This window comes from Acanthochromis polyacanthus, chromosome 16, assembly GCF_021347895.1.
Source record: "Acanthochromis polyacanthus isolate Apoly-LR-REF ecotype Palm Island chromosome 16, KAUST_Apoly_ChrSc, whole genome shotgun sequence".
Classification (NCBI taxonomy): domain Eukaryota; kingdom Metazoa; phylum Chordata; class Actinopteri; family Pomacentridae; genus Acanthochromis; species Acanthochromis polyacanthus.
In genome coordinates, this window is record NC_067128.1 from 9,264,526 (window position 1) to 9,276,466 (window position 11,941).

Below are 11,941 nucleotides of genomic sequence, written 5' to 3' on the forward strand. Positions count from 1 at the left end.
TTCTTTCTTAGTATCTGTCTTTTTTTTTTTTTTTGCTTTTTTCTGCTGTACCTTGCACGTTTGCATCTTGGCCTGAGAGAAATGGCATTTAAATCCCATACATGTGGCAGAAGTGACAATAAAGTTGACTTTTGACTAATTAGAAGTAGTAGTATGTACATATTTGGACACTTCATTTCCACTGACTATCTTTCTTATACGTGCTTTAAATGTCTCTATGATCACACTGTGAACAGCTTATATTCCGTGACTAACCGCAGACGGGGGATCAGACTCTCCCCATCTGGCAACCCGCCTGTGCTGTGACGTGACGGAGCTCGCAGTGCAGTGTGCATCTGGAAGTTGTCGCCATCATATCTGGCTAAATGTTAACCTAGCTCAGGTCAGTCAGCCGCCGTGTTCGAGGATATAAAGTTGATTCTACAGTTTCCTGTCGAGCTTCTTCTAGCTGCTGTGATGTTGCTAACCAGTAAATGGGCGTAGAGCTGTTGCAGTATTGTGAGCTTCACTCACTAGCAGCAGCTATTTTCAGAGCACATTAGCAGGTTGGAGTCTTGAGAAGCAGCAAGGGGCGGTGGGCTGCTACTACTGGCTAGCAGCGGGGCAGCTAGTTAGCTGGCTAGCTAGAATAAAACGTCGACAGACAGATATTTACCGTCAAAGTGAATAAAGATACATATTTGAGCGCTCTTATACACTCTCTGGTAGTTTTCGCCGCTTTCTGCCGCTGTGGACTGTTGCTAAGGAGCTAGCAGCGCCGCAAAGCTAGCTGCAACTCCGCCGAGAAACCAACAAGATTTGGAGCTAACGGAGCTAAAGAGCCAGCTGGGGTTGAGCTGCAGCGGTGGGAGTCCGTTAAACTGGAGCTGGCATCGTCACATCTCCCGTCTTTAACACGTAAGTCCACCTATGTTTGCCTGTTCTACTCTTGTGTCGCGGTTTGTTATGGCCTTTTCTGGTGAAGCTAACTTCCTTTGCTCCACGGCTGCTCTTGTGCTGCAACTGTGTTAGCCACCCACTGCTACCCACTAGTTTCATATTGTTGACAAGCCAGTCTTAAAATGGGAGATAATCGCAATTTTTAGTGCACTTCTGGAACAGATGACATAATGCTGTGATGGAGAGTGATGTTTACACTGCTGTGCATCATTGCAGCGGGCTGCTGGGCCTGACAGCTGAGAAGATGTCTGAGGGAGAGAGCAGGCAGGCCACGGACACGGTGCAGGAAGCCAAGCCGGAGTCCGTGGCAGCTGCGTCCACAGGTCAAGGAGTGTCATCCGTGTCTCCCCCGGTGTCCATGGTGACCCAGCCTCCTGCTACTGCTGCCACGGAGGATGAGGAGGAGGAGAGCGAGGATGAGTCAGAGATTCTGGAGGAAAGCCCGTGTGGACGCTGGCAGAAACGCAGAGAAGAGGTAGAGGAAATGTGTGGGGATGGGTCACATTTATCTTCACTCAGGTGGAGATCGCTCCTGAGGCATGCACGAACAGACATCACTGGATTGGTGTGGTATGTTGAGCATAGAGTCAGAGCTGCTATGTGGCTAACCTTCTCTGGAGGAGGTCATTCTCAGGATCTTAGTCTTTTCCTGATCAGTGATACAAATTTTCCGCTGAGGGGATTCGCTATTTCTGCAAACTTGGTGATCTGTACAGTACTAATTTCAGTAAATGGAGCCATGTGAACTGCAGAAGCACAAACTGGATGAGTTGTTGCCACTGGAACCTGCATGCATTTATGTGGTGGCGCAGAAATATGTTTTTAAACTTTGTCCTGATTTACTGCCACGTCCATTTCACTCCACTGGTTTTGAAGTTTATAGAACACAGATTAAAGGCTATTGGTATTTTTCCATTGAGTAGTCAATCAGTGACATTAATTTCACTGAGATTTTTCCTAAATCTAAGGTAAGGTCTTTCATTATGGGACAGTGTCAGAACTAATGCACATTCTGAGAAAATGTAAAGTTGAAGAGCTCTAATGTGCAGCAGTTGTGTTAGAATTAAGCATTGGGGGTGCACCAGGCAGCTAACCAAACATATTCGCTTCATTACTCACAATTTTCTACCAGTATTCCTCTCTTGTAGTATTTGCAGTGACACTGCATTTTGCTTAATCTATTTTTATATTCCTCTGCCTCTCCATTTTACCAACTAACAGTCACTTTGAAAAGTCAAATGATTCATCAAACGCCCCTTCTGTTGGAGCCCGGTGAAGAAAATCTAGTTAACAAAATAAGTTGATAAGTACTGTAGTAATACTTATTGTTTCTGCTTCGGGGTTTCAGGCTTTATCCAACCAGCTTACACAGAGACATCCTACCTATGTTGAACTTGCTTTGTATGACACCACTCTTCATTTTGTTTCCTCCTAAAGGTGAATCAGCGTAACGTCCCCGGGATCGATAATGCTTACTTGGCCATGGACACAGAGGAAGGAGTTGAGGTGGTGTGGAATGAGGTCATGTTCTCAGAAAGGAAGAATTTCAAGCTACAAGAGGTGGGTGCAGCAAAAACATCCGAAGCATTTGTGCACTGTGCTATTCCCTTTGCCTGTATCATGATATTCATTGTGAGGATGATGTCAGCCAGAGGACACGGTTAATATTTGAAAGGAATAAAACGCTGCAACAAGGCTTTTAAAGATTGTTTTTCATGTGCTGTGTTACTGTGACCTGAATGTGGAAGCCTGCTGATTTTCATTTTCCCCCTTTGGCTCTAAGCTCCTTAGGCAAATGGTCAGAGTCGTTGATGCCAGTACACTGTGTACCGGTGTAGTTGCAGAAATAATTTTCAGAACTTTGGGAGGGAGGGCAGACCTTAAGAACAGAACAAGTGCTGTTTAAGGTTCTTGCTTGCTTACAACTCGGCATTTTGGTGATCTGGCTTCAATCTAGAGTGTTTCTTTACACTTTTCTCACTCGTATGTTGCCTCTACAAATGTCATCAACTGAAGATCCAAACTGTTGTTTCTTTATTCAAATATAAAGCATCAGAGTGTGATTGTGGTTCTGCGCTATGTAGCTACTGGCTACAGTTTGAACCTCTCAGGGACCAATTCGTTCAAAGCTGTTGACTTTTATATGCCTTTAATTGAACGAGGTTTTATCATTCTCACAGAGCTGCTGGATGTGTATTTTCTGTGTGTTTTGATGTTTGTATGGTGTGTAAAGTAAAACCTGTAGTAGCCTTCAACCCTCTGAACTCCAGACTTGCCGGCAGATTTAAAGGACATGTTTGTTTGCAGAAATTATAGCATTTATTGCAAAAATGTACTGCTAAAAGTAAAAAAAAAAAAGCAACTGTGAAGCCATCAACAGTCACAGTGACAAACATTCGGGGAATTGTCAGCTGAAATGGGCTGAACTGCAGGCAGTGTTTCCACACAGCTGATAGGAGACGTGTGGAAGCAATTTACAAATGTAAACAGTAAAATATCTATAGTATATGAAATCACAGTTTTAGTTTTAATACTACTAAAATTTCCCTTCGAGGATGAATAAAGTGATTCTGTTCTATTCTACTAGCACCTATGGGCGCTTGGAAAACTGTTTTTCAGTTTGACGAAAACAATCAAAGAAATTCAATTTCTGTTTTTTCGTTTTATATGATTTATTGCGTTGTCAGTGTGTCACACTGCACAGAAGACATTTTTGAATTCTCTCTACTTCTTGCCATGATTGTGCTGTTTCCAAAGAGGTGCAGGGCTTTATACTGCAGTGAGAAATGAGCCCTGAGTGAGTAAAAATATGGCAGGAACAAAAGACAACAAGGAACTGCTTTGGGTTCAGAGAGTCAAGAGGCACTTAATGACATTTGTGGAATTTACATTTTAATGTGGCATTTACAAGTCAGTCATCTACTGCTTCAACCTGCTGGTCAAGACAATGCAGTAGAATTTGAAGTTGTTGAGATATAATAAGATAATTTGAGTCCAATAATTTACCTCTTTGGTAGCAAACTTGTAAATCCTAAATATAGATACAGTTGAAAATATGTGGAATTGTGCATTCATTTTTTTTTCCCCACAGGAAAAAGTCAAAGCCGTTTTCGACAATTTGATCCAGCTGGAGCATTTGAACATCGTCAAGTTCCACAAGTACTGGGCAGATGTCAAAGAGAACAGAGCACGGGTAAAGGATTATGCCAACAAATCACATAAAGAAGAGAATCATGGGCTTCATGCTGATTTGATTTCATTGCATTTTTTTGTCTGCAGGTCATTTTCATCACTGAATACATGTCCTCAGGAAGCCTCAAGCAGTTCTTAAAAAAGACAAAGAAAAACCACAAGACGATGAACGAAAAGGTATGAGAAGCTCTGCTGTTACACCAGTAATGTAGCTAACAAGTCAAGAACAGTTTTGTTTTTTTTTTTAATGGTGTTTAGCTTTTTTTTTCTGCTTTCCTATCTTCTCTGACAGGCCTGGAAGCGCTGGTGCACACAGATACTATCTGCCCTCAGGTTAGTCTGACTAAAAGGATAATTTGTGTAAGCAGCTTAGCGTTACAGAATAAATTGTTGCGTGAGGCTTTGGCCTGAGTCAGATCCCAAATACCAAGATCTGTTTATTACAGAAGAAGTCAGGTATGTTGACACGGTCTTGTGTTGTTCTTGTCTTTAAATCATGTTGTCTTGTTTCCAGCTACCTGCACTCATGTGAACCTCCCATCATTCATGGTAACCTGACCTGCGACACCATCTTCATCCAGCACAACGGCCTCATCAAGATCGGTTCAGGTGGGCCTCGATAAGATCAGTGCACTGTGAAGCCAGCGCTATTCCCCTGACAAGTCAACACCACTGTTATTAAGTATTTTTTCTCCACTCTTTCAGTTGCTCCAGACACTATTAATAACCACGTGAAAACCTGTCGGGAAGAGCAGAAGAGCCTTCACTTTTTTGCTCCAGAGTATGCAGGTGATGGTCTTGCGGTGTATCATTGGTCTCTGATAGCTCTGCGGTTGTGTTTCTGTGATATTGATTAGCTTTTGTCTGCTTTCAGCCGTTGCCAATGTTACCACAGCTGTGGATATCTATTCCTTTGGAATGTGCGCCTTAGAGGTGAGAGGACACGCTGTTCTGATCCGAGCTGTTAGTCACATACTGACAAACTGTTCTTTTTTTGGGGGGTTTCACAACAAGAAAGTGGTCCTGGCCTAGTTTGCCTGAGCACTAGTTCTACTGAAGGCTTGTTTCGCAATGCTCGGATGGTGTGTATCACTGTTCTGAACAAAGGTGTCAGTTATGGTATCTCCAGACAGTGCTGGTATTTGTTTGGAAAGTCAGTGTCACAGAATGTTTGTTATCTTTGGCTTTCAGTGGAAAAGAGATACACATGTAATAAACAACCTGAGGTCTGCAGTGATGACACGTAACGTCTTTTATAACATGACAGTGGTTGCTGTTGATTTAAGTCTTGTTTTTGTATTTATGAATCCCTTCTTTGTCCGATCCCCTCCTCAGATGGCTGTGTTGGAAATCCAGAGTAATGGAGATTCGTCTTATGTGTCCCAAGAAGCCATAAACAGTGCCATTCAGTCCCTAGAGGACCCATTGCAACGGGTGAGGAAGGGAGAAGCAGGCGTCTAAAAGCCCACGTAGCTGTTTAGGAGAGAAAAGTGCAACCTAATGTCCTTTCTTTCTCGCACATTTTCAGGAATTCATCCAGAAGTGTCTGGAGGTTGACCCCAGTAAGCGACCCACAGCTAAGGAGCTGTTGTTTCACCAGGCCTTGTTCGAGGTGCCCTTACTCAAGCTGCTGGCTGCACACTGCATCGTCAGCCACCAGCGTGAGTCAAAACACACACAGACAAAATGACATTATAGGTTTTCCATTTAAAGTTGAAGTTACTCGGTCAAATTCTGTTACGGAAGCATTTTTTCTGCCATTCACAGACAGCTGGGAACACAGATCTTTAGAAAAGGACAGTTAGAGACTTAATTATGAGATGTTGTGTATACAGTCACAAAACGATGCTTTTAATGTGTTCAGTTTGGAAGAATAACTGCATCACTGGTGAATGCTCTTATCTTCTCTGTTCATCTCCAGACATGATTCCAGAAAATGCTTTAGAAGAAATGACAAAGAACATGGACCCCAACTTGGTAATAGTTGAAGCCAAGGATGGAGTTCAGATGAAGTAAGTCTGAGTGTTAAATTGTCATAAAACTCTGAAATATGACAGCATATTGTCCTTTGTTATGTTAGTTATCGTAAAATAGTTTAAATGCAGCCTTTAGCTGAGAGGTGACTGTCAAATGCAGTACAAGTACCGCCTTTTCTTTTGCATCAGGCTCTCCCAATTTCCTGCACTTGAGCTGGACAAGTTCCTGGAGGATGTAAGGTAAGGAACAGTCACAGTTTAGCTTCAACTCAGAACATACTTGTAAACTAAGTTACTGCTAATTAGAGGTTTTTGGCTTGAATGCGTGCATTAAGTGGCAAAAGTAGGAGGGGAAAGTGAAATGAGAGATGCTGAATCAAGTGACTGAGGCCAGAAATGGGAAATAGTGGTTGTATTTCAGCTGAACTTTTGAGTTTGCAAATATAAACACTATAAAACCTGTTTAAAGTACATGGAAATATTTGAGGAGTCTTGTTAAATCTCCCTAGCTGATTTTTTTTATTTTTTTTCCCCTGATTTAACAGGAATGGGATCTATCCTCTGACTGCGTTTGGGATGCCGTGTCCACAACAACCCCAGCAGGAGGCCGTGAAGTCGCCCATAGTTCCCCCCTCAGTCAAAACCCCGACTCCTGAACCTGCAGAGCTCGAGACCAGGAAGGTAAGAAGTGAAACCAGTCCTCAGTCAGATCACTTTGTGGGCTGCAGCGTACGCTTTGGAAACCATACAAGAAGACTGTCAACATTGTTTTGTTTATTTAATGTTCTGCTTCAGATCCCAAAGTAGGTCAGATATTTAAAAATAATGCTCACGTCTCTTTCTAAATTCTGAACTCTGGGAAAATTAAAAAAAAAAAATGTATAAAGCTGCTGTGATAGAGAGAAGCAAAATGTGCCAAAGGACATCATTTTATTACAGCACAGTGTTGAACCTTTCTAGGGAATTAAAAGATGCACAAACACACATTACTGTTCCCTAGAGATCACCTCAAGGTTCCTCTTTTGTCTTTTACGGTGTGATAGTAGTGTAAAACATTTCATCTTTTTCAGCATTTGCTTTTACTGAATCGTTTGCATGCAGCACTTCATCTTTTTCTCCTCACAGTCTGCAAGTGTGGCGTTTATTAAACAGTTTTCCTGTTGCTGCTCACAGGTCCTTCAGATGCAGTGTAATATTGAGCCTGTTGAAGAAGGCACAAAGCACCATGTAAGTCTCACTTCAGCATTGTTTGATTCCAAGTATTTTGCTTTAATAGCTGATGTGTTTGGTTTTCAATGGATGTATTCTGTTCTCCGTTCAGCTGACCTTGCTGCTGAAACTTGAGGATAAACTGAACAGGCACTTGAGCTGTGATTTGTTACCAAGTAAGTGTCTTATTCTTGTAATTATATAGCACTATGCTTTCACATTTTTCCATTTGAAATCTTGCATAGCTGGTGAACTGCTTTGTTCAGAAAATGCAGTGTTACAGTTGCTCTGTAGAGGGACGATTTTAAAGCAAAGGTTGAGAGTGTCTGGTTAAAAAAATGGAAGGTGTAAAACATTCAATTCATTTCCTGCCTTAAACTGTTTGCTTCCTTCTGCTATTTTTGAGACGCTGCTACTTTCATAGTGCATTAAAGTCACAACTTTGTGCTCAGAGATGTGTGTTATGTGAAGCCTTTGCTTGTGAAACAAAGTAGCAGAAACGGGAAGAAAACGGTAGAGGTGAGATGAAAAAATTCTCAGAGCTTATGGCAGAAATCTCACCTTAATATGCACTACGACCAAATATAAATGTCATGAATCTACAAAAAAAAGGCAGATGGAGATAAATACTATAACGTAATGAGTGAATATGTGCTACAGCTGTTATGTAAGCGTGTACATACATATATGTGCTTGTGCATGTCCGTACTGCTGGACACTTTTGTTTATTCAACCCCTAATAATAAGAGAGAGAAAGATGAAATATAATCAGACATAATCATTTGCGATGGTTACATTTGTTTTTAGGTCGGTTCACTTGGCTGAAGCCTGTATTCAAACGGCAACAAAGCTATACAAAATGCAATTTCAGTGTAACTGTTTAGCCCCCTTTATACAGGCTGGGCCATATGTTTCCAACTGTTTTTATTTATATAATGTGCTTTTTTTGATTACCATTGTTTCAAAAACCCATAAGTGTTTTCCACTGTTGATGAACTTGCTTTAGCACAGTTGAAGTGATGCTTGTAACGGTGTTGGTGATCCGTTCCTTAACATGATTTATGTCTCGTATCTTCACCTGATACACCATGGCCTTCAAGTACCCCCAAAGACGGCGTCAAGCGCATCTTCTAGGGTATCTCAAACATAAAAAAATTAGACATTATGCATTTTCCTATGTATGGAAGCTGATGGCCCACCCTGTATTTTCACTCACGCTAATGCTCCTTTATATTTAACTGCCTGTAGCGACTTCAATAAGGACAGTCGCTGACAGACTGAGGCTGGGCCTGTTTGTCTGACGCGCTAAACAAAAGAATCCACTTAGATTTCAAAGAATATGTTTAACCTTTTATTAAAGAAAAAAGATCATCAACTCATGATAACGTGCACAAAGTCATAAAGTAATCAAAGCGATCAATGAAAAATAGCAGTGAACAAAAAGTACGGCGACCCAGTTCACCCCATCTCAAACAATAAATAAGTCAAGACAGGTGAATATAATGACTTAAATATCTCTGCCCATAAGCATGTGACCTGCTATCTATCTATTCAACATGATAAAATAATACTATAACCAAATAAACACAGACAACAATTAATATGCCCTTAACCTTATAATAAAACAGCAATTCATTCATGGCTCCTCCTCCACCTATTTGAAGGCTTCTTAATATTTTATAGAGTTTCATGTCTGCGCTCAGTGAACTAACTGGACCATAACTAGACGACAACACGTCCTCTTCACATGTTGTGACTTTTTATATAGCATGCTAATGTTAGCCACTAGTCAGATGGTGTCTGGTCAGAAACAGATCCCTGATCCACCTCCTAGTTATCTCTGTGTGTCTCACCAGCACACACTAAAAACGCTGTGTGCTTTCAGACACCCACAGATTGAACATGGTACAGTAATTTCCGGACTATTGAGCGCACCTGAATACAAGCGGCACCCACTAAAATTTAAAAAGAAAAAAAAAATGCACATATATGACTATAGGCCACAGGTGTTCACGTTGTAAAATGAGATATTTACACAGAAAGATCTTTTTAACTTTCAATTATTATTATTTTTTTTTCAGAACAGTGCCTGATGCCAAGCTAACGTACAGCAGCTTCATTTCTTTCTTTGACAGGCAGATTGATTGCCTTTAACTTAAAAGCTGCATCATATGCATTTCTCCATGTGTTTCCATGATGAGGTTGTGTGCATGAAGCTCAAAATTACTTATCTGAAGAAATGAGTGTGCTTCTGTTTGTACAGTTTCATTAGTCCGCTGTGACTTGTTTGGTAATTTCATTGGTCTGATGTGACGAGGCTGAACGCATTGACGGCATGAAGCTCGCCTGTAAGAATCTGTACATTAGCAGCACTGTTGTAAAAGCTGCAGGGTTCAAAGCGTGAGAAAAAAGTATAGTCCAGAAAGTGCGGTGCACTTTTCATTTACTGTAGGGATGAATTTAAGTATTTTACAGACATCATGTTCAGTAACTGGTCGGTTATGATTCAGATGTGTTTCAAGCTCGTCACCATCTAAGCGTTGTGTTTTTATCCAGATGAGAACGTGCAGGAGCTGGCAGTGGAGCTCGTTCAGCTGGGGTTCATCAGTGAGGTACGACGATTTATGGTCATCATCATGGCCGCTCTTCCTGTTTGTACCATAAATCACATTTATAGACTTTGGTTCACCTTCTTGTTTCTTTATTTCAGGGCGATCAGCCACGACTCACATCCGTTCTCGAAGAGGCCTTCTCAAAGTTCTACAGCCGGAACGGTTCTCTGAATCCGGTGACGGTTTCCTCATAGCGGAGGACTCTCCGGGCCTTCTTTCGTCCCTCCTCGTCCTCTACAACAGGACTTGCTTTTGCTCCACATCAGAGTTGCAGGAAAGCTTTGCGAGGACAGAGGAGGAAGCCTTGGTCTGATTGCAGATCCTGCAGCCTGTCCTTGTATCTTCTGGTGGGAAAAAAAAAACTGCCACTAAGTGGTTGTCGCTTTCTATCTTTTTTTTTTTTTCTCCCACCCAATACAGCCATCTGCTTCTCTTTTAAAAGAGGAAATCCTAGTTGCAACTTAATGGAAAATACCAATGTTTTCACTGTTTGGCTTATTTCTTTCAGTTCTGAAGTAGTGACGAAACGCTTGAAGTAAGCAAAATAAAAAGAACAGCAGTATTTTCCTTAAGTCAGTGTTAAAATTGTATTTTAAACATTTTTACTTCAAACTGTTTAATAGTTGTCTGTATGAAAAATCTCTTTGTCCCGGCATACTGAAGTGTGTGTATTATGGTGTTGTAAGGTTAAGTCTGGTTGTCTGGTCCTTTAAATTTTCTCTCGAGCAGCGAGCGAGGCGTCTTCTTACCGTGTGTCGGTTTTTTTCAAGACTTTCAAACGCATCAAGCCAATGATGTAACAGATGCAGTGTCCATTTCACCATATGGAGTTCTGTAATTATACAACACGGTCATGAAATATGCAGCTGCAACACAATCTGAACAGCTACAGATAAAATATATGAAAAAAGTCAAACTATTTATTCGTCTATCTTTTCCTGAGTGTGTACTTATACTTCACTTCCAGCACTAAAGCCGGTGGTTGTTTGAATGTATGCTTTTACTTGCTCCTTTTCTTTAAGCCACGCTGTTGTTTTCAGTGAAAAAGGGGGTGTTGTCACTTGACTGTGGTCCAACTACTACAAGTAGAACATCGCAGCACTTATCAATCAGGGTTGCGTCGATGAAAAGTTGTCTGTTGGTCGAATTTTTACACACACAAGGTTGAGTTGCTTTGGTGTTTAAGCACACGTTAGGTGATTGTCAACAGGGTTTGTGTGCTTTTCCATGTCTAAAATGGACACATGCGGTTAGCCGGAGTCGGTTCAGTTCTCGTTTTTAAGCTTAGACCCGTCAACTTATACATTCTGTGGCTCTGTTCAATTCATGGCTGAAGTATTCTGTGTGACACCAGAGCTGAAAAAACAAAAGTTCTCTCTTAGATATTCAGTTACTGGCTCAGACCACTTTTAACTGTTTGAGATTCTCGCTGCTAGTTTGCACAACCGTACACTTCTGTATCCTGTTGGAAATGTCCCGTGGCCTCCGGCTCTGTGCTCGCCAGCGGGAGGTGATTTGGAAACGACGTCATTGAAAATTCAGTCTGGATGCTGTGACTTCCTTCTGACAGTCTGTAGATAACGCGAGATGCAAGTGTGGGACGGCCTGGCATGCTTGTAACCATCTTGTACACTGTATGCTGGACACTGTGTTCTGTTTCTGCAATGCATTTATCCTCTTCTTTTTTTTTCACTTCCTAAAATAAATAAAAAAAACTACACTATCAGCATTTCTATGTCTTTGTGTTCTGTTATCTTGTTTGTACCGAGGAGGTCACTGCGGTCCAAGCAGATCAACTTTCATTATCGAATATCTGTGAATATATCGGCTTAATGTGTCAGATTTGGAAGCAGCACTAGGCTTGCAGAGTCAGTAGTTTCTTCTAAATGACTTCTTTAAATCTACTTGCTTTTCTGACAGGTTTACTTTTAGCTTTAATTAGTTTTACTGTTTTATGTCCTGTTTATTTTAGACGTCCTCTCTTTTTATTTTACTTTTAACTGGCTAGTTCTT

The 11,941-nt window shown here is 41.2% G+C and overlaps 1 protein-coding gene across 1 annotated transcript; it reads left to right on the top strand.

The window, feature by feature from the left end:
• Positions 1 to 300: 300 nt before the first annotated feature.
• nrbp1 (nuclear receptor binding protein 1) lies at positions 301 to 11,657 on the top strand. Its single transcript, XM_022207402.2, has 18 exons — positions 301 to 897; positions 1,156 to 1,414; positions 2,377 to 2,499; positions 4,031 to 4,132; positions 4,219 to 4,308; positions 4,424 to 4,464; positions 4,646 to 4,740; positions 4,837 to 4,920; positions 5,006 to 5,064; positions 5,467 to 5,565; positions 5,660 to 5,792; positions 6,053 to 6,143; positions 6,297 to 6,347; positions 6,653 to 6,788; positions 7,281 to 7,334; positions 7,429 to 7,492; positions 9,873 to 9,928; positions 10,027 to 11,657. Exons 2-18 carry the CDS (start codon positions 1,184 to 1,186, stop codon positions 10,120 to 10,122), a joined length of 1,605 nt encoding a protein of 534 aa, XP_022063094.1. The 5' UTR covers positions 301 to 897; positions 1,156 to 1,183; the 3' UTR covers positions 10,123 to 11,657.
• Positions 11,658 to 11,941: the final 284 nt, after the last annotated feature.